This window comes from Microcaecilia unicolor, chromosome 9 (genome assembly GCF_901765095.1).
Source record: "Microcaecilia unicolor chromosome 9, aMicUni1.1, whole genome shotgun sequence".
NCBI lineage: Eukaryota > Metazoa > Chordata > Amphibia > Gymnophiona > Siphonopidae > Microcaecilia > Microcaecilia unicolor.
Window position 1 is genome coordinate 32651042 of NC_044039.1, and position 26749 is coordinate 32677790.

The 26749-nt window shown below is 44.6% G+C and overlaps 1 protein-coding gene across 2 annotated transcripts in view; it reads left to right on the plus strand.

Moving 5' to 3' along the window:
- Positions 1 to 26749, plus strand: part of APAF1 (apoptotic peptidase activating factor 1) — a 140285-nt gene that overhangs the window by 18441 nt on the left and 95095 nt on the right. For both annotated transcript variants that reach the window (XM_030215021.1, XM_030215022.1), the window contains exons 5-9: positions 5341 to 5524; positions 7480 to 7592; positions 8217 to 8348; positions 9964 to 10202; positions 21809 to 21976. In XM_030215021.1, the coding sequence (XP_030070881.1) occupies positions 5341 to 5524; positions 7480 to 7592; positions 8217 to 8348; positions 9964 to 10202; positions 21809 to 21976 (836 nt within the window). The remainder of the gene's footprint in view (positions 1 to 5340; positions 5525 to 7479; positions 7593 to 8216; positions 8349 to 9963; positions 10203 to 21808; positions 21977 to 26749) is intronic.

Sequence of the window (26749 nt, forward strand, 5' to 3'; positions counted from 1 at the left end):
AGTAGCAACATTCCATGTAGAATCTCCAATAGTATCTATTTTATTTTTGTTACATTTGTACCCCGTGCTTTCCCACTCATGGCAGGCTCAGTGCTGCTTACATGGGGCAATGGAGGGTTAAGTGACTTGCCCAGAGTCACAAGGAGCTGCCTGTGTCGGGAATCGAACTCAGTTCCTCAGTTCCCCAGTTTAGTATTTAAGATCTTAGAAGCAAGTACTAGGTATAAGGTTAATAAGTTCTACTACAGTAACTTGGAGTTGTAATCATTTGCTTCTGGCTTTTCCAACTGTTAAAAGTGTGAGATTTAAAGCATTTTTTCTTACTCTTTAATATATCTTGCTGAAACTGAACATGTCCAAGACCGAGCTTATCGTCTTTCCACCAAAACCCACTTCTCCTCTTCCTCCGCTCTCTATCTCAGTTGATGGCACCCTCATCCTCCCCGTTTCATCTGCCCGCAACCTCGGAGTCATCTTCGACTCCTCCCTCTCCTTCTCTGCGCATATCCAGCAGATAGCCAAGACCTGTCGCTTCTTTCTCTTTAACATCAGCAAAATTCGCCCTTTCCTCTCTGAGCACACCACCCGTACTCTCGTCCACGCTCTCATTACCTCTCGCCAGTGACTACTGCAACCTACTCCTTACTGGCCTCCCACTTAGCCATCTATCCCCCCTTCAATCTGTTCAGAACTCTGCTGCACGTCTTATATTCCGCCTGAACCGATATACTCATATCACCCCTCTTCTCAGGTCACTTCACTGGCTTCCGATCAGATACCGCATTCAATTCAAGCTTCTCCTTCTTACCTACAAATGCACTCAGTCTGCAGCCCCTCATTACCTCTCTACCCTCATTTCCCCTTACGTTCCCGCCCGTAACCTCCGCTCACAGGACAAATCCCTCCTCTCAGTACCCTTCTCCACCACCGCCAACTCCAGGCTCCGCTCATTCTGCCTCGCCTCACCCTGTGCTTGGAACAACCTTCCTGAGCCCTTACGCCAAGCCCCCTCCCTACCCATCTTCAAATCCTTGCTCAAAGCCCACCTCTTCAATGTTGCTTTCGGCACCTAACCTTTATACCTTTCAGGAAATCTAGACTGCCCTTATTTGACTGACTGTACATTTGTCCTTTAGATTGTAAGCTCCTTTGAGCAGGGACTGTCCTTCTATGTTAAATTGTACAGCGCTGCGTAACCCTAGTAGCGCTTTAGAAATGTCAGGTAGTAGTAGTACTGTGCAGTTATGGAGTGATCTTACCATTGAAATCCATTCTTTAAGAAGTTATTTTTCCTTTCGTAAAATGGTGAAAACGTATTTGTTTTCTAATTTCTTTAAGAAGTAGTAATGAATAGTTTTTGTGAGTCCCTGATTAAAATGTATTGGTACCACTTAGAACCTCAATGGAGGTAGTTGGCAGGTTATAAATCCATTATAACATAACAACTTTCCGAGTTCCTGCTAGATATTTATGACTTGGATTGGCCACTTGGGAACAGGATACCTAGTATGGCAGTTTGCAGAGTTACTGTTGCAGTTTTAAGAGGAAAAGGATCCTGTCTCCCCGTGGTTGCAAATTTCGCATGAAAAAGGTATAAATAGATGTTATTTTCATGCACATGATTTCTTAATTTCCTTGCAGCATATTTAGGGCCCTGTTTACTAAGCCATGTTATAGGCAAATTTAGCGTTTTTAACGCGTGTTAACCATGTCCACGCGTTAACCGTGTATACACCTATGATATCCCTGTGGGCACGTTAAAAATGCTAACGTGTCTTAGCAGAAATTAAGGGCCCTGTTTACTATGAGATCCGTTTAGTATTTGAACTGATATATTCTATTTTATATAGGCTGTGATTTTTGTAAAATAAAGAGTGACTAGCTTTTGTATTGCCATGCAAAAGCAGATCTTTTGTTTTTAGGCCATTCCATAATAGGAAATGAGCCCTGATCATTGCTTATCTGCAGTGCCTCATGGCCTGACCTAGAGCCAGTGTTTGCTGGGTTCTGGAAGGAATATATGTTCTCTGACTGAAGATGACTAGTCTAAGGGGGTCTTTTACTAAAGCTTAGCTTGAGATATCTGCAGCAGGGCCCATTTTATTCCTATGGGCCCTGCTGCAGATAACTCGAGCTAAGTTTAGCAAAAGACCCCCTAAATGATTTTTAAAGATGCATAAAGCAGAACTTATAATTGTTTATTTGTCCAGCAAAGACCAATTTTGATTGAGCTGGCAGCCTAAAGGAACAGAAAGAAACTGCCATGCCAAAAACAAATCAAAACCGCAAGATGTGTATGGTCTTTTGAGACCCTATAGGCCTAAAAATAACCCCAATGAAAGTAAAGAGTATTAGAAATAGTATTTTATAAATTTTGGCATTCCCAAAGGGACAGATTTCATACTGCCTCTATAGCTGTGACGTCCATGAGTGTTTTTCAATTGTGCACTTTGCTTAAGTGTTCTAAGGGGCCCTTTTACAAAGGTGCACTGAAAAATGGCCAGCGGTAGTGTAGTCGTGTGTTTTGGGCGCGCACAGAATCATTTTTCAGCGCACCTGTAAGAAATGCCTTTTTTAAATTTTTGCCGAAAATGGACGTGCGGCAAAATGAAAATTGCCACGCGTCCATTTTGGGTCTGAGACCTTACCGCCAGCCATTGACATAGCGGTAAGGTCTCACGCGGTAACTGGGTGGTAATGGTCTACGTTCGTAGAATGACGATTACCTCCTGGTTACTGCTGTGCGACAGAAAATTAAAATATTTTCCCGTGCACATAGCGAACGCGCATCAAAAATGAAATTACTGCAAGGGCCATGCGGTAACCGGACACTAACTCAAAATTGACGCACGTTGGGCCTACGCGGCTTAGTAAAAGAGCCCCTCTGTGAAAGAAGTGTCTACTTGACATTGATAATTGCCTAAGGAAAACAAATCTCCCCATGTACATGAACCTTTTGTATATGGGAAGTTTTTTACCTAAACCAATGCATGTACAGGTATTTTTATTTTCAAAAGTATATCCATTTCAGTCCTCTACCTAGAAAGTGCTTTCACTGAATGTGGGAGTAAATATGTGTGCACTTTTGTTGTGCAGGGAATGAACAATTTTTAACTAGCTCATATTTGCAGGTAAAACTGTTTTATCTGTGGAAAAGGGCTTTTATAAAATTGACCATAATTTATTCATGCTACCACTTCAAAAGTGCTTTTTACTCATTACAAGGGGAGACATAACCAAGGACAACCTTGAGGCAGAATTTGGAGCTATAGATTTTCAAATCTATCTGAAGTAATTTAGTAGGTGTAACTATGCAGGCACTTTTTGCCCTTTTAAAATTATCCAAGGAAAAGAATGCATGCACTTTGAACATCCTGAAAAGTCTGCAGAGTGAAAAAGATGTACAGACTTCCCACCAGTGTGGGCAGTCATAAAATTGCTTGTCTACAGGGTCATTTTTATTATTTTATTTATTTTTATTTATTTGGTGCATTTTTACCCCACATTTTCCCACATAAGCAGGCGCAATGTGGATTACATTAAGTCAAAAGGATACAATGCAACACAGAGATGGCACAGAAGCAGAATAAAGGCAATAAGGGACCCTTTTACTAAGGTGCATAGGTGCCTACATGCGTCCAACGCACGTTAGTTTGGAACTACTGCCCGGCTACCACGAGCCCCAGGCAGTAATTCCATTTTTTACGTGCCTCTGAAAATATTTTTTATTTTCTACCGTGTGGCTCAAACTGGGCAGTAATCGACAGTGTAAGCATGCTGACGATTACCGCCTGGTTAACGTGTGAGATTTTACCGCTGAACGAATAGGTGGCGGTAAGGTCTCAGGCCCAAAATGGACACCCGCCAATTCTTCTTTTGCCGCTCATCCATTTTCTGCCCCCCAAAAAGACATTTTTTGCAGGCGCGCTGAAAAATGGACCTGCGTGCATCCAATACACGCGCCTACAACAGCGCAGGCCATTTTTCGGCACACTTTAGTAAAAGGACCCCATAGACATCTACGTTGCACCTATTTTTTAAAATGCAACGTGTCCATTTGGCTTTATAAAGCAGCCTACCAGAGAGCTCCTGCACTGATTCAGGGGTTATTTGGTACATGTATGTGCAGTAAGAAATGACACAAATCACATTTTCAAATCACATTTTCTAAAATGCGAGCCTAAGTGCTGATCCCCCGAACCACAGCAGCCTCCACACCCTACTCCCCCCCCCCCCCCCCCCCGGAACCTACCTGTAGATTCCTATGAGCCTACCTTAGGAGCCCTTTTACTAAAGGCTTGGTGCATGGCCATAGACTTGACGTGCACTAATCTGGAACTACAGCAGCCCAGCAGTAATTCCACCCCAGCATTTGCCATTTCCGGCGCTGTGGAAGTTTATTTCCGTATTTTCACTTCCGGGTTAATGCGGGAGTCCTTACAGCCACTTCAGTGGGTGGCAGTAAGTGCTCCCCCTCTGAAATAGCTGCGCAGCAAGTGCGAACTTACCACGCGACCATTTCTTTTTTTGGCCTTTTTACACTGCTGCAAAAGGGGCCTCGGTGCGTGGCAAAAATGTGGTGCCACTTGCGCAGGGCCTCTTTTACAGCAGTCTTGGGAGACTGTCGCTGGAGGTCGCAGCAACCATTTTGAGACTGGAGCCGGCATAGGCAGGAGTGACTGGGGACTGCTCTTGCCACCACCAGGAGCTCTAAGGTAGGTCTGAGCCTGCTCCTGTTTGGGAGGAGGTAGGGGGAGCCGCCAAACCCGCGCCTGTTTTGGGAAGGAGGAGCGCATGCTGTTGGTACAACAGTGAGTTTTGGTTTCATCTGAAAATGTACTGACATTTTTGACCAAAATTGAAACCAGGCCGAATATGGATTTCGGGCCAGTTCAGGGACTGAATCCAAATCTCATTTGGCCTCTAAACAGCATGAAATATATTTGTGGGAAGTTGATTTCTATGGTTTGTGACACTATGCCATTTGTTCAAGATGATTATTCATTAGAGTGTTGAAGAAGGGACCTGTGTTCTCTAAAGCTCATATGCCACAGAATCGTTTTTACTGGTCTGGGCAGACTGGATGGACCGAGCAGGTCTTTTTCTGCCGTCATCTACTAGTTTCTATGATATGTTAAGTATCTAACTGGAAGATTCCAGTTCTCTCAAAGGCCAAATACGGCTGATAACATTCTTGTTTGTGGAAATCTTGTATTTCACCAGAAAAGTCATAGCTGTTCTTCCTTAGTATTAAAGAAACTCATTCCCATGTTGTGATCTCTCTTCATATATTGATAATGTATTTGTGTCTTTTGTAATGTATGACATTTAATTTTATAGATTGTTTTCCGGGAGGAGTGCATTGGGTATCTGTTGGAAAGCAAGATAAAGCAGGACTTCTGTTGAAGCTTCAGAATCTTTGCATTAGGCTAGACCAAGATTTACAGTTTTCACAGCGGCCACCACTTAACATAGAAGAAGCAAAAGACCGACTGCGTCTCTTGATAATGCGCAAATACCCAAGGTACTACCAATAGAATAAATGAATTGTTATTTAAAGGGGTTAAAGTAAATTAGTTTTTCATATTTCTGAAATGCCATCATGTTTTGTTTTGTATTTTTAACTTTGTATTTACTGGGATTTTTTTTCCCTCTAAAATTGACTTTTCATTTGTGGTATTTTTTTTTCTCTTAGTTTTACTTGTGTCTATCCATTTTCCATAGCAGCTGCTGATACTATTTCATACTTCTGACATTTTAGAATATCAGTTATTTTGCACAGTGATATGGAGTAATTTTTTGCTTTATCCTTAGGATTCTTTTCTTATTTTAAACTAATTTTCAGCTATAAGTTCCTGGAGTTTTGCGATGGTGAAAATCAGTTTAAACCGATTTTAGGTTGCCTAAAGCAACAGTTCCCAGTTGGTGTGCAGCTACAGTGCAGTTGTATCAGGCTGCCAGGAAAAAGTAGCAGGGGCTACCCATGCTACAGCTGTTGTAACTAGGGGGCTAGTCAATACTAAAGTTGCCTGTGGTAAAATGGTCCTTTCCCTGGTTCTCCATCTGCTCTAGTAAGAGTCGGCAACCAGCATTTCACACTTGTTACCACACCCTCCACAAGCTTCCCTTTGTAACTGAAAGTGTAAGGCCCAGTGGATGAAAATGATGTCAAACAAAACGAGTGGGGAACAAATAGGTGTCTTGTCTCAGCCTTTCAAACAATGGGGAACATTTGTGGAGATTTTAACAGTACTTCAGTGGTCCATAAAATGGGATGAGGGAAATATTTTATGTTTCTTAAAGAAAAATCTTTCTCATTGACATTGAGGATAATAATTTTGATGTGAACATACCTCCAAGATCCTTTCTTTGCCACAGCTATCACATAAATTGCTAGCTGACTTATGATATATCCTTTTGATGCTTAGAATATTTTGTGACAGTCTTAACTCCCATTTACTCCACATGCAGTTTGTTTATTATATACTGCCTCTTCAAAGAAATTCATCCAAAGTATTGTACAGAAAGTATAACCTAGACATAGGGCTCCTTTTACTAAGGTGTGCTAATGATTAGTGCGTGCTAAATGCTAACAAACTCATTTTATTTTTAAGGGCTTCTTAGCATTTAGCGCATGCTAAATCTGTTGTACACCTTAATAAAAAGCTCCATAGTTAAGATGGGCAGGAGTGGTGCTTTCATGGCAACTCCAGTTCTAGGGAGCTAAGTTCAGTGCCAGGCAGACTTCTACGATCTGTGTACCGTATTTAGCAAGACCAGGGTGGGCTGGAGTGGGCTTAAGATGGTATCTGTTGTAGTTGGGATTTAAAGACAATGTCAGGCAGACTTCTCTGGTCTAGGTCTCAAAAATGGAAAAGAAAGATCAAGATCTATACTTTATACCACATTCATTGTTGGTTTAATACTGTATGTGACAGTTAGGCAGACTAGATGGGGACCGTACAAGGTCTTTGTCTGCCGCCATCTACTATGTTACTAAACAATTACAACAGTAGTAAAATATTCAAATAACTGTACACATTATAGTGTAATGTTCTACTTACAATGCTAACACAATGCACATTAAAATATCTTAATAGACAGCAAGAAAGGTGGAACATATAGACAGATCAGGCAGAGTAACAGTAGTTTAGATAGACGATAAGGAAGACTAACTGGAAAACAAAATTGTACGTGCAAGTTAGAAAAGGTGCATACAACTCATCTTAGCTAGATTGTGTATAGTAAGCAAGTTCTATTAATTCTGTTAGTCCTTGTTTGTGAGACTAGTTAGTTAGTTGTGTCTTCCATTAAAAGTTTGGGAGAATAGGCAAGAGTTCTACCTGCATCCGGAAGCAGAAATAGACTTTCATTAATGAAACGTTATTCATGGATAACATAGCCCTTCTAGACAATAACTCTGTGAAGTATTTGAATCAACATGTTTTAATTGTTGGCATCATTTCGTTTACCATTTAGGTCTCTTGTGGTCTTGGATGACATTTGGGATTCTTGGGTATTAAAAGCAGTTGATATCCAGTGCCGTGTTCTCCTTACAAGTAGAGATAAAAGCGTGGCTGATGCTGTTTCTGGTAAGAAATGGTCTTTTGTATTGCCCTTGAAAGCAAATTATTTACCTGTTTGGCATCCTTGGCACTGTCATTAGTTTTCTGTTTCTGCTGGTCTGATCTAGTGCACAACCGCATAGTGAATGTAGAGGACCAGAATGGTAATGCAGTTTGTAAAATATTACTTCTACTTTCTGATTCTAGAAATATTTTGGCACATTTTAATATAAAAATTGACTTGCTGTTTTAACATTTTCAAATCTGAAGTCCTGTAGCCACTCCCATCCCATTTTTAAATAGTTTTGGGTTGGAGGAGAGAGTGGTTCATTTGCTTATGTTACAAGACTGGCGAAGGGATGAGTCTCTAGACCCTATTAAACGTTGTAGCCACTGGCCTTTTGCTTCTACTCTTAACAACTTAAAAAGCAGAATTATAATCAAGGGGGTCTTTTTACTAAAGATTAATGCATTTTATCTGCATCGGGATCCTTTTTATTCCTACGGGCCCTTCTTCAGATAACGTGCTAATCTTTAGGAAAAGACCCCCCCCCCCCCCCCCCCCAAGTCTTTTTTATTGTTTCAATAATTTTAACATTTTCACCAATGTGAATAATAGGCTTTACTTTTGTTCTGACGTTTTCTGTATAGGCAATAAACATTTGGTTTCAGTTGAGAGTGGACTTCCACGTGAAAAAGGATTGGAAGTTTTGTCCCTTTTTGTTAATAAGAAGATAAAGGATCTTCCTTCACAAGCTAACACCATTGTAAAAGAATGTAAAGGTATGCTTTTTTTTTTTTTTGTTCATTATTAATAGCATTCAGTATTTCGTAATGGTTCATACATGCATTCACTGCTGAAAGAAGTGCTCTCTTAATATTGCTCCTGTAATGAGAAAATAGGTTGGGGGGGGGGGGGGGGGGGGGAACAACCTCTGAACAAAGCAGAAATTCCCAGAAAGGAAGATGAAATTTTATTCATATCTGGTTTTTTTTTGTTTGTTACATTTATACCCCATGCTTTCCCACTCATGGCAGACTCAATGCGGCTTACATGGGGCAATGGAGGGTTAAGTGACTTGCCCAGAGTCACAAGGAGCTGCCTGTGCCTGAAGTGGGAATCAAACTCAGTTCCTCAGTTCCCCAGGACCAAAGTCCACCACCCTAACCACTAGGCCACTCCTCCACTAGGCAGTAACTCCATTCTGTTAATTTCCATTCCTTGAATTCTTGTTAGACCGGCTCAGGACCCACCCTGGAAGACTACGGTGTCAGGGAACGGCTCTGTTCACTCTCTCCCATTACATCTTTATATTGTAAATAATTTCATTGGTAAAGGGTTGTTAATATATTCTGCAGTGGTTCTCTAAGGGGTTTAAATGTGTGGGTCTATCTGTTGTATTGAGCTTCTTTGATTTTGGCATACTGAAGATTTCCAGATTGCACCAGTCCTTATACCAGTGATGTCACTGCTTGCCTTCATCTGCTAGTAAAGGTACACAGCCCATTCATTTGGACTGATCTAGTAGGATTCAAGGAAAGCAAACTAACAGGTAAGAAAAAATTTCACCTTAATTGTTCATGCATATCTGTGAAATATAATGGTCCTTCTTTCAAAACAGCTGTGGAAGTATAAACATTTCTCTTGAGTTGCTATGGCTCTAAAATGTTAAATTAGGGGTCTTTTTACTAAGGTGCGCTGAAAACTGGCCTACGGTAGTGTAGACGCGTGTTTTGGACGCATGCAGAATTATTTTTCAGCGCACCTACAAAAAATGCCTTTTTAAAAATTTTTCCTGAAAATGGATGTGCGGCAAAATGAAAATTGCTGCGCGTCCATTTTGGGTCTGAGACCTTACCGCCAGTCATTGACTTAGCGGTAAAGTCTCACCAGGTGTAATGACCTATACGTGTCAAATGCCACTTGGTGTGCATCTGATACGTTTGTCCAAAAATAAAAATTTTATTTTTTGGACGCGCGCCAAAAATGAAATTACTGCAAGAACCACGCGGTAGCTGGGCAGTAACTCCATTTTGGCGTGCCTTGGGCATGTATAGACGCTTACGCAGCTTAGTAAAAGGGCCCCTTAGAAACGTATCTGTTGGTAGACCTGTGTGTACTGATTGATGGACACTATTATGAAATGGGAACATTGCAGTGGGTTTCGGGAACACTCAGAAAAAGGACTCCCTTTGCGTCACATCTTCTGCAATTAGCTAAAAGGTATTAGACAATGAAGATAGAAGTGGGGAGTTACTTTTCTCATTGGTTTCCATTTGCAAAGCTAGGAAAAATCAGGAATGAGACTTGGCTGTTTGTATTTCCTTATCAGTGATGGTTTGAATTAGAGAGTATTGGTATTGAATACAAATAGAAACCATCTGGCTTGTTTTTCAGGCTCTCCTCTTGTGGTGTCGTTGATTGGTGCATTGTTACGAGATTTTCCACATCGTTGGGAATACTATGTTAGACAGCTTCAAAATAAACAGTTCAAAAGAATAAGGAAGTCGTCATCTTATGAATTCGAAGCGCTTGATGAAGCCATGTCTATAAGTGTTGAAATGCTGGATGAATACCTAAGGAACTATTACAAAGATCTCTCTATCCTTGTAAAGGATGTTAAAGTACCAACTGAGGTAACTGAGCAGTGCCTAGGTCCACCCATACTTTTAAACTTTTATCAGTCATCCACAAAGAAGCAAGAGAGAAAGATATGTAGGAATAAAGGATGGGAGTAATGGTGAGAAAGGGAAAGAGGGCAAAGGGTTTTCAGCTAAATTTAGACCTACTCCTTCTCCTCTTTCCAAGTTAAAGAGGTTTATTTACTAAACTGCATTAATATAGGTTTCCTTATTGTCACTCCAGTCTAGCCCAGACACATGGGTAAATGCTGTCCTGCCAGCAGATAGAGACTGAGAACCACAGGTTTAATGATGTCACTGTGTAATGGTCCACAGCTAGCCAGTATTTCTCAGTCTCCAGCAGATGGTAAGTGAGGTAATCTGTGCAGTCTGGATCTGGTTTGGTAGGCTTCTGGTAGTGTAGCTGGTCCAGCAAATTTTATTTTGGTTATCTTTCCCCTATTGAGTAAGTTGGGCTCTTCCCCCCCCCCCCCCCCCCCCCAAAAAAAAAAAGAGGAGGCTAGGACTGGTTAGGCCATTACACACACACTAGGGGTAGTAAACCTCTGGGAGGGTCTCTCCTTACCTCCCCCATCATTGAAACTCTTCTTGGCGGGGTCTTGGCTGCTAGTACCTTGGTTCTCCTCCCCTACTCTTGATAAGGGGCCCTTGAGTGCCTTGATGGGGTACAGGACATAACAGAAACCGAAAAAAAATAGAAGCGCAGCTGCAGGAGCTGGAGATAGTGTGGTAAATCTCCAGGTAGGGATTCTTGTAACAACTGCAATTATAGCTTTTTTTATTTTCATTTTTTAGAATCAATTATGTGATTTCTAAAGAACTGGATTAAGTAAACATATATAATGAGCTCATTTTTTTGTAGATTAAGGAATTACATAAGAACATAAGCATTGCCATACTGGGACAGACCAAGGGTCCATCAAGCCCAGAATTCTGTTTCCAGTCATGGCCAATCCAGGTCACAAGTACCTGGCAAGATCCCAGAACAGTAAAACAGATTTTATGCTGTTTATCCTACAATATGCAATGGATTTTCCCAAGTCCATCTTAATAATGGCTTATGAACTTTTCTTTTAGGACATTAGCTAAACCTTTTTTAAACCCTGCTAAGCTAACTGTTTTTACCACATTCTCTGGCAACGAATTCCAGAGTTGAATTAATTACTCGAGTGAAGAAATATTTTCTTTGATTTGTTTTAAATGTACTACTGGCCCCCTGCCCATCTTCAAATCCTTGCTTAAAGCCCACCTCTTCAATGTTGCCTTTGGCACCTAACCACTATACCTCTATTCATGAAATCTAGACTGCCCCAGCTTGACATTTCGTCCTTTAGATTCTCCGAGGACAAGCAGGCTGCTTGTTCTCACGACTGGGTGACGTCCGCGGCAGCCCCCACCAACCGGAAGAAGCTTCGCGGGCGGTCCGCACGCGGGGCACGCCCACCGCGCATGCGCGGCCGTCTTCCCGCTCGTGCGTGACCGTTTCCGCCAGTCTTTTCTTTTTCGCGCCTGGGGAGAGTCGTGCCGTCGCCGCTCTCCCTTCGCAGCCCCGGAAAGACCGTCGCGTTTACGCGATTTTGTTTAACTTTCGTTTTATTCGGTTGCCGCGTGCTCCAGTTTTTCTTTTCTTCAAAAAAAAAAAAAGAAGAGCACGCGCTCCTTTTTCCCTCGTTTCTAGCGAGGGCGTCGCGTTGCGGCCTTGTGGCCGCGCGATCGATTTATTTTTTCGAGGTGTGATTTCCACCACCATCGACGACTTTAACTTCGCCGACGCGATTTTTCCGTCGATGTCCTCGAAGGTCCCGAGTGGATTTAAGAAGTGTGGTCGGTGCGGCCGGCCGATCTCGCAGACCGACACCCACGCTTGGTGCCTCCAGTGCCTCGGGCCGGAGCACAATATCAAGTCGTGTTCTCTGTGTCTCGGTCTCCGGAAACGGACTCAGGTTGCGAGGCAAGTTCTGCGGGACCGCCTTTTTGGAACTTGCGCCGGCCCCTCGACGTCGACTTCGACGGCATCGGTATCGACGCCCGGTCCTTCGGTACCGGTATCGATGCCCGAAAAATCGGCATCGATGGCATCGACCCCAGGAGAACAGGTCCCATCGGCCCGCCGGTCCTCCGGTGAGGGTAGAGGTGAGAGACCGCGTGGGCAGTCGGCCCTGGTCACGCCTTCAGCCCGTGGCCCTCGGGACCAAACCTTGTCTGACCCGGTTCCTCGGGACCGAGGGGGATCGACCTCCTCCTCCTCCATACCACCCGGCACCGGTGACGGGCACCGTAAGAAGGCAAAGAAGCACCGTCACCGGTCGCCCTCGACGCATCCGGCTCTCGGTACCGGAGAGGAGTCGACGCCGAAGCGTCCGCGTCAAGAGGAGAGGTCCCCCTCGGTGGTGGAGGTACCGCCACGTCAGGGTCCCAGCACTTCGGTGCAGTCTCCTGGACCCGAGCAGCTTCCGGCACCGATGCCTCTACCGGCCCCCACGTCTTTCCCGACAGCGGGCCTGGACGAGTGCCTCAGAGCCATCCTTCCGGGGATCCTGGAAGGGCTGATGCGCCCTCGGCGCCGATGACTGTGGCGCCGGCGAGCTCTAGCCCGGTGCCGAGGCCGTCGACGCCGCCGCCGCTTGCGGCGCCGGTCTCGACCGCCACGCAGGTGGAGTCCCCGTCAATGTCGATGGAGGGAGCTTCGTCCCCGCCGGCGCGGGAGACCACCGCTCGACGACATCGAGGCCTCGGCGCCTCGACGTCGAGCCGGGCCCGGTTCAGGACTCAGCTACATGAGCTTATGTCCGATACCGAGGAAGAGGCCTCGTGGGGGGAAGAGGAGGACCCCAGATATTTCTCCGAGGAGTCTGCGGGTCTTCCCTCGGACCCCACGCCTTCACCTGAGAGGAAGCTCTCGCCTCCTGAGAGTCTCTCTTTTGCCTCCTTTGTGCGGGATATGTCTATTTGCATTCCCTTTCCCGTGGTCTCTGTGGATGAGCCGAGGGCTGAGATGCTCGAGGTCCTCGACTATCCATCACCACCTAGAGAGTCCACCACAGTGCCGCTGCACAATGTCCTCAAGGAGACACTGCTTTGGAACTGGATGCGACCATTATCTAATCCCACCATCCCCAAGAAAGCAGAGTCCCAGTACAGGATCCACTCGGACCCAGAGTTAATGCGGCCACAATTGCCCCATGACTCGGCGGTCGTGGATTCTGCTCTCAAGAGGGCACGGAGTTCGAGGGATACCGCCTCGGCGCCCCCGGGGCGGGAGTCTCGCACTCTGGACTCGTTTGGGAGGAAGGCCTACCAATCCTCCATGCTCGTGACCCGCATCCAGTCATACCAGCTCTATACGAGCATCCACATGCGGAACAATGTGAAGCAGCTGGCGGACCTGGTCGATAAGCTCCCGCCGGAGCAGTCCAGGCCTTATCAGGAGGTGGTCAGGCAGCTGAAGGCGTGCAGAAAGTTCCTGTCCAGGGGTATCTATGACACCTGTGACGTGGCATCTCGTGCTGCGGCCCAAGGTATAGTGATGCGCAGGCTCTCATGGCTGCGCGCCTCTGACCTGGACAACCGCACCCAGCAGAGATTGGCCGATGTCCCTTGCCGGGGGGATAACGTCCATTCCAAATTCCACAGCCCACGAAAGTGCTGACGACGGATGCATCTCGCCTGGGGTGGGGAGCTCATGTCGATGGGCTTCACACCCAGGGTCTGTGGTCCCTCCAGGAAAAGGATCTGCAGATCAACCTCCTGGAGCTCCGAGCGATCTGGAACGCACTGAAGGCTTTCAGAGACCGGCTGTCCTACCAAATTATTCAAATTCGGACAGACAATCAGGTTGCAATGTATTACACCAACAAGCAGGGGGGCACCGGATCTCGCCCCTTGTGTCAGGAAGCCGTCGGCATGTGGCGGTGGGCTTGCTAGTCCGGCATGCTCCTCCAAGCCACATACCTGGCCGACAGACTGAGCAGAGTCATGCAACCGCACGAGTGGTCGCTTCATTCCAGAGTGGTACGCAAGATCTTCCGAGAGTGGGGCACCCCCTCGGTGGACCGTTTCGCCTCTCAGATGAACCACAAGCTGCCTCTGTTCTGTTCCAGACTACAGGCCCACGGCAGACTGGCGTCGGATGCCTTTCTCCTCCATTGGGGGACCGGCCTCCTGTATGCTTATCCTCCCATACCTTTGGTGGGGAAGACCTTACTGAAGCTCAAGCAAGACCACGGCACCATGATTCTGATAGCGCCCTTTTGGCCCCGTCAGATCTGGTTCCCTCTTCTTCTGGAGTTGTCCTCAGAAGAACCGTGGAGATTGGAGTGTTTTCCGACTCTCATCTCGCAGAACGACGGTGCGTTGCTGCACCCCAACCTTCAGTCCCTGGCTCTCACGGCCTGGATGTTGAGGGCATAGACTTCGCTGCGTTGGGTCTGTCTGAGGGTGTCTCCCGTGTCTTGCTTGCCTCTAGGAAGGATTCCACTAAAAAGAGTTACTTTTTCAAGTGGAGGAGGTTTGTCGTTTGGTGTGAGAGCAAGGCCCTAGAACCTCGTTCTTGCCCTGCACAGAACCTGCTTGAATACCTTCTGCACTTATCGGAGTCTGGCCTCAAGACCAACTCAGTAAGGAATCACCTTAGTGCGATTAGTGCTTACCATTATCGTGTGGAAGGTAAAGCCATCTCTGGAGAGCCTTTAGTCGTTCGATTCATGAGAGGCTTGCTTTTGTCAAAGCCCCCTATCAAGCCTTCTGCAGTGTCATGGGATCTCAACGTCGTCCTCACCCAGCTGATGAGACCTCCTTTTGAGCCACTGAATACCTGCCATCTGAAGTACTTGACCTGGAAGGTCATTTTCTTGGTGGCAGTTACTTCAGCTCGTAGGGTCAGTGAGCTTCAAGCCCTAGTAGCTCATGCTCCATATACCAAATTTCATCACAACAGAGTAGTGCTCCGCACCCACCCAAAGTTCCTGCCGAAGGTGGTGTCGGAGTTCCATCTTAACCAGTCAATTGTCTTGCCAACATTCTTCCCCAGGCCGCATACCCGCCCTGCTGAACGTCAGTTGCACACATTGGACTGCAAGAGAGCATTGGCCTTCTACTTGGAGCGGACACAGCCCCACAGACAGTCCGCCCAATTGTTTGTTTCTTTCGACCCTAACAGGCTAGGGGTCGCTGTCGGGAAACGCACCATCTCCAATTGGCTAGCAGATTGCATTTCCTTCACTTACGCCCAGGCTGGGCTGGCTCTTGAGGGTCATGTCACGGCTCATAGTGTTAGAGCCATGGCAGCGTCAGTGGCTCACTTGAAGTCAGCCACTATTGAAGAGATTTGCAAGGCTGCGACGTGGTCATCTGTCCACACATTCACATCACATTACTGCCTCCAGCAGGATACCCGACGCGACAGTCGGTTCGGGCAGTCGGTGCTGCAGAATCTGTTTGGGGTGTAAATCCAACTCCACCCTCCAGGACCCGAATTTATTCTGGTCAGGCTGCACTCTCAGTTAGTTGTTCTTCGTAGGTCAATTTCTGTTATACCCTCGCCGTTGCGAGGTTCAATTGACCTGGGTTCTTGTTTTGAGTGAGCCTGAGAGCTAGGGATACCCCAGTCGTGAGAACAAGCAGCCTGCTTGTCCTCGGAGAAAGTGAATGATACATACCTGTAGCAGGTGTTCTCCGAGGACAGCAAGCTGATTGTTCTCACCTACCCTCCCTCCTCCCCTTTGGAGTTGCGTTTTCATGTTGTTTCTTGCTTGTCATTCAACTGGCGGGAACGGTCACGCACGAGCGGGAAGACGGCCGCGCATGTGCGGTGGGCGTGCCCCGCGTGCGGACCGCCCGCAAAGCTTCTTCCGGTTGGTGGGGGCTGCCGCGGACGTCACCCAGTCGTGAGAACAATCAGCCTGCTGTCCTCGGAGAACACCTGCTACAGGTATGTATCATTCACTTTATAAGCTCCTTTGAGCAGGGACTGTCCTTTTTTTGTTAAACTGTACAGCGCTGCGTAACGCTAGTAGTGCTCTAGAAATGTTAAGTAGTAGTAGTAGTATTTTTGGAAAGAGTAAACAAGTGATTCACATCTACCTGTTCCACTCCACTCAGTATTTTATATACCTCTACCATATGTCCCCCTCAACTCTCTTCTCCAGGGTGAAGAGCCCTAGCCGTTTAAGCCTTTCCTTATAGGGAAGTTGTTCCATCCCCTTTATCATTTTCGTCGCCCTTCTCTTACCTTTTCTAATTGCACTATATCTTTTTTGTGATGCGGTGACCAGAACTGCACACAGTATTCGAGATGCGGTCGCACCATGGAGCTATACAAAAGCATTATAACATTCTCAGTTTTGTTTTCCATTCCTTTTCTAATAACTCCTAACATTCTATTTGCTTTCTTAGCTGCCACTGCACATTAAGCAGAGGGTTCTAATGTATCATCAACGATGACACCTAGATCCTTTTCCTGGTTGGTGACTCCTAATGTGAAACCTTGCATCACAAAACTATGGTTTAGTGTTCCTCTTTTTCACATGCATCACTTTTCACTTGCTCACATTAAACGTGATCTGCCATTTGGATGCCCAGTCTCCCAGTCTCGTAAGGTCATTTTTCACAATTCTCTTGTGATTTTAACAACTTTGAATAAGTTTGTGTCATCAGCAAATTTAATTACCTCACTAGTTATTCCCATCTCTAGTTCATTTATAAATAACTCTAGTTCATTTATAAATATGTTAAAAAGCAGCGGTCTCAGCACAGACCCCTGGGGAGCTCCACTATCTACCCTTCTCCATTGAGAATACTGACTATTTAACCCTACTCTCTGTTTTCTATCTTTTAACCAGCTTTTAATCCTGTCCCATGACTTTCTGATTTGCTCAGGAGTCTTTCATGAAGTACTTTGTCAAATACAGAAGAAACCAAACCCTTCGCACAAGTTACATCAAGCAGGCAAAACAGCGAAGGAGACACAAAAGATGATGAAAAACAACCAATGGACTCTAAGAGTTCACATTAGAAGGGTATTCCACAATAAGTACTGGACTCATTTTTGTCGCTCCATTGGTTGTTTTTCATCGTTCTCTGCGGCCGAAATGCGATTCGTGTCAAGTCCATTACTTATTGTGGAATAAACTTCTGATGTGAACTCTTAAGAGTCCGTTGGTTATTTTTCATCATCTTTTGTGTCTCCTTCGCTGTTTTGCCTGCTTGGTACTTTATCAAATGCCTTTAGAAAATCCAGATACACTATATCGACTGGCTCATCTTTATCCACATGCTTATTCACCCCTTCAAAGAAATGTAATAGGTCTGGCAAGGCAAGATTTCCCTTGACTAAATCCATGTTGGCTTTACTACTACTACTACTACTACTACTACTACTTGACATTTCTAAAGCGCTACTAGGGTTACGCAGCGCTGTACAATTTAACATAGAAGGACAGTCCGTGCTCAAAGGAGCTTGCAATCTAAAGGACAAATGTATAGTCAGTCAAATAGGGGCAGTCTACATTTCCTGAGAGGTATAAAGGTTAGGTGCCGAAAGCAACACTAAAGAGGTGGGCTTTGAGCAAGGATTTGAAGATGGGTAGGGAGGGGGCTTGGCATAAGGGCTCAGGAAGGGCTTTGTCTCATTAATCCATTCTTATGTATATGCTGTATAATTTTATTCTTAATAATAGTCTCTACCTTTTTGCCTGGCACTGACGTCAGGCTCAAAGGTGTATAATTTCTGGGACCACCTCTGGAACCCTTTTAAAAAATTGGCGTTACATTGGCCACCCTCCAATCTTCCAGTAACATGCTTGATTTTTAAGATAAATTACATACTACTAACAATAGCTCTGGAAGTTCATTTTTCAATTCTGTCAGTACTCTGGGATGTATACCATCTGGTCCAGTTGATTTGCTACTCTTCAATTTGTCAAATTGCTCCATTACATCTTCCATTTTTACAGAGATTTGATTCAGTTTCGCTGACTCATCAGCACTGAATACAACTTCTGGCACTGGTATCTCTCCCACATCTTCCTCAGTGAAGACTGAAGCAAAGAATTTGTTTAATCTCTCCATTATGGCCTTGTCTTCCCTGATTACCCCTTTTATCCCTCGGTCATCTAGCGGTCCAACTGATTCTTTTGCCAGCTTCTTGCTTCTGATATACCTAAAAATGTTATTCTGTGTTTTTGCCTCCAATGCAATCTTCTTTTCAAAGTCTCTTTGCCTTCCTTTTCAGTGCTTTGCATTTGACTTGCCATTCTTTATGCTGTTTTCTATTAATTTCTGTCAGATCCTTCTTCCATTTTCTGCAGGATTTTCTTTTAGCTCTAATAGCTTCCTTTTAAAACTTGTTGACTGGGCTCTGATTGGCCCAGGAGCTCATTTCTTTTGAACTGTACTGGCTTTTTCCCCAGTTTCAGCCTGGGAGAAGAGAGAGAGAGAGAGAGCTCTTTGCTGAAGCCCTGTTAAAAAATAAAAAATGGTTATATTTGATAATTGGTGAACAACTATATGTCCTGATCTCCCCAGGTACTTTTTAGGAAGTAAACAAATGTTTAGTTAGTGTTATAATTGATCCATATTTCAGTTATCTGTTGTTTGCTGATTGCACATTTTTTTGTACACTGTACAATTTCTAAGACAGTAAACAATTTAGTTTATTGCCTCTTTGTCTGGACTGATAAATAATCGTGGTGGTTTGTGTGTTGGATCTGTGTGCTTTCTGGGAACTGTGGGAGCACTGGGAATGTGGCCTCGGTAACCTAGAAATCACTGGGGATAATTTGAGAGTGGGAGACTTGCCCAGAGGCAGTTGTGACCCAGTTGGTGGGAGTAGGGTGCTTGTGTAGAGCACAAGTGGCAGGTGCAGGTGGACCTGAGCTATGCTGGGGATAGACCCTCTAAGTGGCCATGGGGTAACCCCAGGCGGGTGGTTAGGCATTTTGTGACAATGGGTAACTGCGTCTCATGGTGATCTTGGGCTTGGGGAATAAAGACAGTAATATGATGAATTAGTTAATATGAACAGACAGGCAGAAATTCAGGGTGTTTTTTGTAATACTAATTCTATTCCGGCAGAACTGTGTATAAAGGGTTAGATTCTGTAAATGGCGCCAAAAGTTCAATGTCTATTAAAATTCAGTGCTCAACGTTATCCTATAAAGGTTGTTTCGGGATGAGCACTTTTTGTAGAATAGCTTTGGGTGCCGAATTCAGCTCTTAACTTTGGTCATGAGGACTTATGTTTGTGCAGCGTTGCGTATGCCTTGTAGCGCTATAGAAATGCTAAATAGTAGTAGTTATACCAGCTGAAAACTGGTGTAAATCCTGATGTGCAAATTGGGCATAGATCCCAATTATTCTCTTTTGTGAATGCCCCGCCCCCTTTTGAGTTGCATATGATTCAGTTTAGGTGCCCATTGTTACAGAATAGCACATAGCCAGATCAGTGCCAGAATCATTAGTGCCAATTAAAAACCAGATTTTCCAAGAGGTGTATTTAAGAAGAGGTGTTTACACGGCTTCAGATTTCAGTTGTTGAATTAAATGCACGGTCTCAATTTGACATCTGTGGCCGCAGAAGCGGACAAATATTATCCAGCTCTTCTTCATAAACAAGCAGCTAAGGGATGTAGTAAGATTACGGCCTTATTCACTTGGTCATAAAAGTCTGAAATAGTGTTGAGGTGCAGACAGTTTGTTTTTGGGCAACTTTTTACAACAGGAGAACCTCCGCTGACTTGGCCAGGTTTCGAAAAAACTTCCTCAGGGAAGAGGCTCTCATTGCACGGTACATATACTCCTGCATAAGAAAAAAATGGCGGAGGTTCTCCTGTTGTCAAAAGTTGCTGCCGATTTATAATTACATAGTAACATAGTAGATGATGGCAGAAAAAGACCTGCACGGTCCATCCAGTCCGCCCAACAAGACAACCCACACGTGCCACCCCCTGTGCACACCCTACCCTGATCTGTACCTGTGTTCCCCAGGGCACAGACTGTATAAGTCTGCCCAGCACTAGCCCCGCCTCCCAACCACCGGCTCTGGCACAGACCATATAAGTCTGCCCAGCACTATCCCTGCCTCCCACCACCGGATCTGGCACAGACCGTATAAGTCTGCCCAGCACTATCCCTGCCTCCCACCACTGGATCTGGCACAGACCGTATAAGTCTGCCCAGCACTATCCCCGCCTCCTATGTTTTTTGATAAAAGATAGGTGCTGCTGCTTTATTATGCATGTGTTGGACAAGTGTTTTACATTGAAAATGCACATTTAATGATCTTATGACGATTTGCGCCACCACCATTTTTTCTCAAAAGAAGACGGAACGTCGAGTTCCTATGGTGTGAGCTGCAGTAGTATCTGATGATCCCCATAAAAAAACAGATAATCTTTACACTAAGTTTGAGAAAAATGACATAAGATTGAGTCAATGGCACTGCTGTTTAGAATCTTTATAAAATTAGCTCTGGTCAAATATCTATGAGGATATAAGATTTATTATTGAAGTATTATTGTTTGGGACACCATGGTGGTAATTTTCAAAGCACTTAGCCTTACAAAGTTCCATAGGTTACTATGGAACTTTGTAAGGCTAAGTGCTTTGAAAATGAGCAGCAGGATTGATTCTTATACAGAAACCTTTCCTTACTATAACAAGTTTTAGAAGAGTAAAATGTAGATAGATTTGTCTTTAAAGACAGCAGCAGCAGCACTGATTCTTATTAAATACATAAAAACCTTGCCTTACTACAGCATCATATAGGGAGTAAATTGAAGCCGGATACACACCTCCTCTCTTGAAAAACAGCAACAGCAATTCGTGGTGAGTCAGACAGAGTGAGTGAAGAAGCTCACGTGACTGGCTGGGAAGCCCCCAGGACAGGTTTGGGAACCACTGTTACAGCATAAAAAAAAATCAAGGTTATGTCAAGCATAAGATTTTAATATATTTATTTTAAAGGGAAAGGGGACTTGATATACCGCCTTTCTGAGGTTTTTGCAACTACGTTCAAAGCGGTTTACATATATTCAGGTACTTATTTTGTACCAGGGGCAATGGAGGGTTAGGTGACTTGCCCAGAGTCACAAGGAGCTGCAGTGGGAATTGAACTCAGTTCCCCAGGATCAAAGTCCACTGCACTAACCACTAGGCTACTCCTCCACTAGCAACATTCCACGTAGAAGCCTCCCCTTCCAGATCAGCAATGCGGCCGCACAGGCTTCTGTTTCTGTGCAGGACGTCAGACTCACAGAAACAGAAGCCTGCGCGTTGCTGATCTGCAAGGGCAGGCTAATACATGGAATGTTGCTAGTGGAATAGCAACATTCCATGTAGAATCTCAAATAGTAGCAACAGAATCTCAACATTCCATTTAGAATCTCAAATAGGGAAAGGGAACTGGGACTTGATATACTGCCTTTCTGAGGTTTTTGCAACTACATTCAAAGCGGTTTACATATATTCAGGTACTTATTTTGTACCAGGGGCAATGGAGGATTAAGTGACTTGCCCAGAGTCACAATGGGAAAAAAAACACTGATTTTTATCTCTTATTAGAAAAAAATTAAGTCTGTACAGTAATTTTATATGCTTTCTAGGTTCTGTGTTCCCTTTGGGACATGGAGACTGAAGAAGTTGAAGATATTCTACAAGAGTTTGTCAACAAATCTCTATTATTTTGTGATCGAAATGGAAAATCCTTCCTGTATTATTTACACGATCTTCAACTGGACTTTCTCACAGAGAAGAATCGTGAGCATCTCCCAGTACGTATGTCTCAATACCTTTTGGCATTTTGATTTGCTTGGCTCACTGATCTTTGTTTCTGTAGATTAATGGGATATTTTCCAAGGGATTTTTTTTATGCATAAACAGGTGTTTGTTCATAAAGATACCTTGAAAGCATGTCCTCCTCCTCTTCAGCCTCTGTCAGTACAGGAAATGAGGACCTGTGATGGAAGGTGAGGTTAGTTCAGGCCCTGTCAAGCAAGATTGGGATTTTGTTAAGAAATCTCCTCTTGTTTTTTTTTACTTTGTGCCTTGTAAAATCCAGAGGGTGAATGCTTCCCATGGCATCAGCCCACCATAAGATTTTCCATGGGAAAAACAAATCATTTAGGCTTTTTAAAAATTGCCGTCTAAGTATTTTAAAAGCATAAGATGAACCAAGTTGAGTGAGACTAAAGATCAATTGAGCCCAGCAGCCTGTCTCCTACAGTAGCCATTCTGGGACAAAGTTACCCAGCAGTGGTAGCTTTCCCAGGTCTATATAGATAATAATGATAATAGACTTTTCATCCAGGAACTTTTCTATCTCCATTTTACCTATTCCACCTCACTCATGTTTTATAGACCTGTTTGCTATTCCCTCTTTGCCTTCACCAAGCTGAAGAGCCCTATATAACCCATTTAGCCTTTTTTCATGAGAGCTCTTCCATTTCTTCTTTAAGTGGTTGTCCTTCTTTGTATCTTTTTTTTCTAGTTTTGCTATATCTGTTTTTTTTTTTTTTTCAAATACGGCAAGCAGAAATGCACACACTAATTACTTAGTAAGAGCATTTATATCCTGCTGTATCTAGGTGGGTTACAAGTTTGCATGCAATGCAACAGATGCAGTATATACAGAGGCACCTTGATATTCTCTGTTTCTTTCTCCATTCCTGTCCAAATGATTCCTAATATTGTATTTGCTTATTTTTTTAGCTTGCTTTTTAACTGTAAAACTAAACTGCTCATGATTTTGTATGTTTGAATAATTTTCTTTGATCTGCATATTTGATCACTTAGGGGCCCTTTTACTAAGCCACGCTAAAAAATGGCCAGTGCTGTTGTCGACCTGTGGGTTTCTCATGCGCTGCAGACACTTTCAGCACAGCAGTAAAATGGCTGCATTTCCATATTTTTCTTTATTGATCATGTGTTAATTTCCCAGTTAGCGCGTGGCCGTTACCGCGGGAGCCCTTACTGACTCCTATTTTGTAGACGCTAGAGCTCTCACTCTAACCACGTGGTAATCGAGCAGCATGTGGCAATGTGCCCGCGCTACCCAGTTAGCACAGAGCATGCCTCCTCTCTGCCCAGAGTCACGCCTCGCACACTGAAAATAAAAAATATTTTTCAGCATGGGATTAGCACGCACTGATGGACATACTCTGCGGAATGCCTCAGCACGTCCCACAGCAGTGCTTTTTTTATTATCGCTCCCTTTTCCAGATTATTTATGAATGTTAAAAAGCACTGATTCTAGTACAAATTTCTAGGGAACTCTACTATTTATACAAAACAAACCAATAACACCAGAAAAAAGGTTATCTAATAAAGATATGTGTAGGAGAAAACCCCTCAGACCCTATCGGACCAAAAGGTCCTAGGTCAACGACTAACCAAATAATGGCTGTCGATAGTTTTGATCATGGGGGTTATAAGATTTCTCCTTTAATTTTATTTTAAATGATTTTTACGTGCACAAGCTGTGCTTCAAAATTAATACGAAAAAAGAACTGAAAATCTCTAAAATAGCAAAATAGGACTATAAGCTAAGTGCCATTACATTTTGCTACTGCATCAACTGATGCCCTGCGGTTAGGCGCTGCTTTCAGTATTTTAGAGATTTTCAGTTCTTTTTTCGTATTAATTTTGAAGCAGAGCTTGTGCACGTAAAAATCATTTAAAATAAAATTAAAGGAGAAATCTTATAAACCCCCATGATCGAAACTATCGACAGCCAATATAAGTACCTAAGTACATAAGTAGTGCCATACTGGGAAAGACCAAAGGTCCATCTAGCCCAGCATCCTGTCACCGACCGTGGCCAATCCAGGTCAAGGGCACCTGGCACGCTCCCCAAACGTAAAAACATTCCAGACAAGTTATACCTAAAAATGCGGAATTTTTCCAAGTCCATTTAATAGCGGTCTATGGACTTGTCCTTTAGGAATCTATCTAACCCCTTTTTAAACTCCGTCAAGCTAACCGCCCGTACCACGTTCTCCGGCAACGAATTCCAGAGTCTAATTACACGTTGGGTGAAGAAAAATTTTCTCCGATTCGTTTTAAATTTACCACACTGTAGCTTCAACTCATGCCCTCTAGTCCTAGTATTTTTGGATAGCGTGAACAGTCGCTTCACATCCACCCGATCCATTCCACTCATTATTTTATACACTTCTATCATATCTTCCCTCAGCCGTCTCTTCTCCAAGCTGAAAAGCCCTAGCCTTCTCAGCCTCTCTTCATAGGAAAGTCGTCCCATCCCCACTATCATTTTCGTCGCCCTTCGCTGTACCTTTTCCAATTCTACTATATCTTTTTTGAGATATGGAGACCAGTACTGAACACAATACTCCAGGTGCGGTCGCACCATGGAGCGATACAACGGCATTATAACATCCGCACACCTGGACTCCATACCCTTCCTAATAACACCCAACATTCTATTCGCTTTCCTAGCCGCAGCAGCACACTGAGCAGAAGGTTTCAGCGTATCATCGACGACGACACCCAGATCCCTTTCTTGATCCGTAACTCCTAACGCGGAACCTTGCAAGACGTAGCTATAATTCGGGTTCCTCTTACCCACATGCATCACTTTGCACTTGTCAACATTGAACTTCATCTGCCACTTGCACGCCCATTCTCCCAGTCTCGCAAGGTCCTCCTAAATATGTGGCTAGTCGTTTACCTAGGACCTTTTGGTCCGATAGGTTCTGAGGGGTTTTCTCCTACACATATCTTTATTAGATAACCTTTTTTCTGATGTTATTGGTTTGTTTTGTATAGATTTACCTTATTTAAGCACCAGCTTTTTTCCTGCACTATTGTTTAAGTGTTGAACTCTCCTATTTATCTTTTGCAGTTGGGAAATAGGCCATTTAATCTTATTGTTTTCTGTCTTCTAACCAGTTACCAATCTACAGTTGGACATTTCCTCCTCTCCCATAACTTTAATTTCCCGAGGAGTCTCTTATGGGAGATTTTGTCAAATGCTTTCTCAAAGTCTAGATTTATTATATCAACTGGCTCATTCTATTAGGGATCTTTTCACTATGCTGCGGTAAGTTCTAATGCGTGCTTACTGCAGCAAAAATGTGTTTTCTGCAGGGTGCACTCAGATGTCCCCTGGTAATTTTGCATGTGGGCCTACTATCCACATGCTATAAAAATGTATTTTTTAGCGCTCGGGGTGGGCTGGGAGGCAGAATGTAGGTGTGCATTCAGGGGCGTAGCTGCTATGGGGCCACGGGGGCCAGGGCCCCCGTAGATTTGGCCCTGGACCCCCCTGCCAACGACCCTCTCCACCCCCCCTCCCGCCGCCAACCCGCCGTCTGCTACCTTTGCTGGCGGGGGACCCAAACCCCCGCCAGCCGAAGTCTTCTTGCTTCGTTTGGTTTCTGAGTCTGTCTGACGTCCTGCACGTACACAACGTGCAGGACGTCAGACTCACAGAAACAGAACAAAGCCTTACGATCTGCAAGGCTTCGTTCTGTTTCTGTGAGTCTGACGCAGGACGTCAGACAAACTCAGAAACCAAACGAAGCAAGAAGACTTCGGCTGGCGGGGGTTAGGGTCCCCCGCCAGCAAAGGTAGACGACGTCACGGCGACGGCAGGCGGGGGGGTCGTCGGCGGGCGGGCCACAGTTGTTGGAGGTGGTTCTGGCTGTGGCGGGGGGGGGGGGGGGTGGCGGCAATGGCGGGCGGGTGGCGGCGGCAATGGCGGTGGGGGGGTCATCTGCAGCACCGGGGTGGGGGCTAAAATGTGCCTCCTCACCTCGGCTCTGGACCCCCCCCTAACGGCGAAGTCCAGGTACGCCCCTGGTGCATCTACATCGCCGTGTGCTAACCGATTAGCACATGATTAATGAATAAGCCCTTACCACCTACAAAATAGGTCTCAGTAAATGCTTCCACACTAATGGCCACATGCTATTTGGACAGTTAGTGCATGGCCATTTAATATAGAAATAGAAAAATCAGCCATTTTACTCATGTGGTAAAAATGGTCTTAGCGAGTGGGAATGATATGGGGACAAAGGGGTCCTTTTGCTAAGGTGCACTGAAAAATGGCCTGTGCTGTTGTAGGCGTGTGTATAGCAGGCTCACAGGTCCATTTTTCAGCACGCCTGCTAAAAAGGCCTTTTGGGGGGGGGGGGGGGGTCGAAAATGGATGTGCAGCAAAATAAAAACTGGCGCTCATCCATATTGGGCCTGAAACCATACTGCCACCTATTGACTTAGCGGGAAGGTCTCGTGCATTAACTGGGCGGTAATTGCCAGCCGTTTACCGCCATGCGGTAAAAAATAAGAAAAAATAAACAAAAACAAAAAAACTTTTTCAGCCATGCGTAAAAAATGGAATTACTGCCCGAGGCATGCGGTAGCTGGGCAGTAGTTCCAAATTGACGCGCGTGGGTGCCTATGCGCCTTAATAAAAGGGCCCCAAAGTTTGTCCCCGTCCCCATCTGCGGTAATGGTAACCATGTCATTCTCTACTTAAAAGCACAGGTTTTGAGTTCAGTTTGTTTTTCAATAAAAAGAAATAG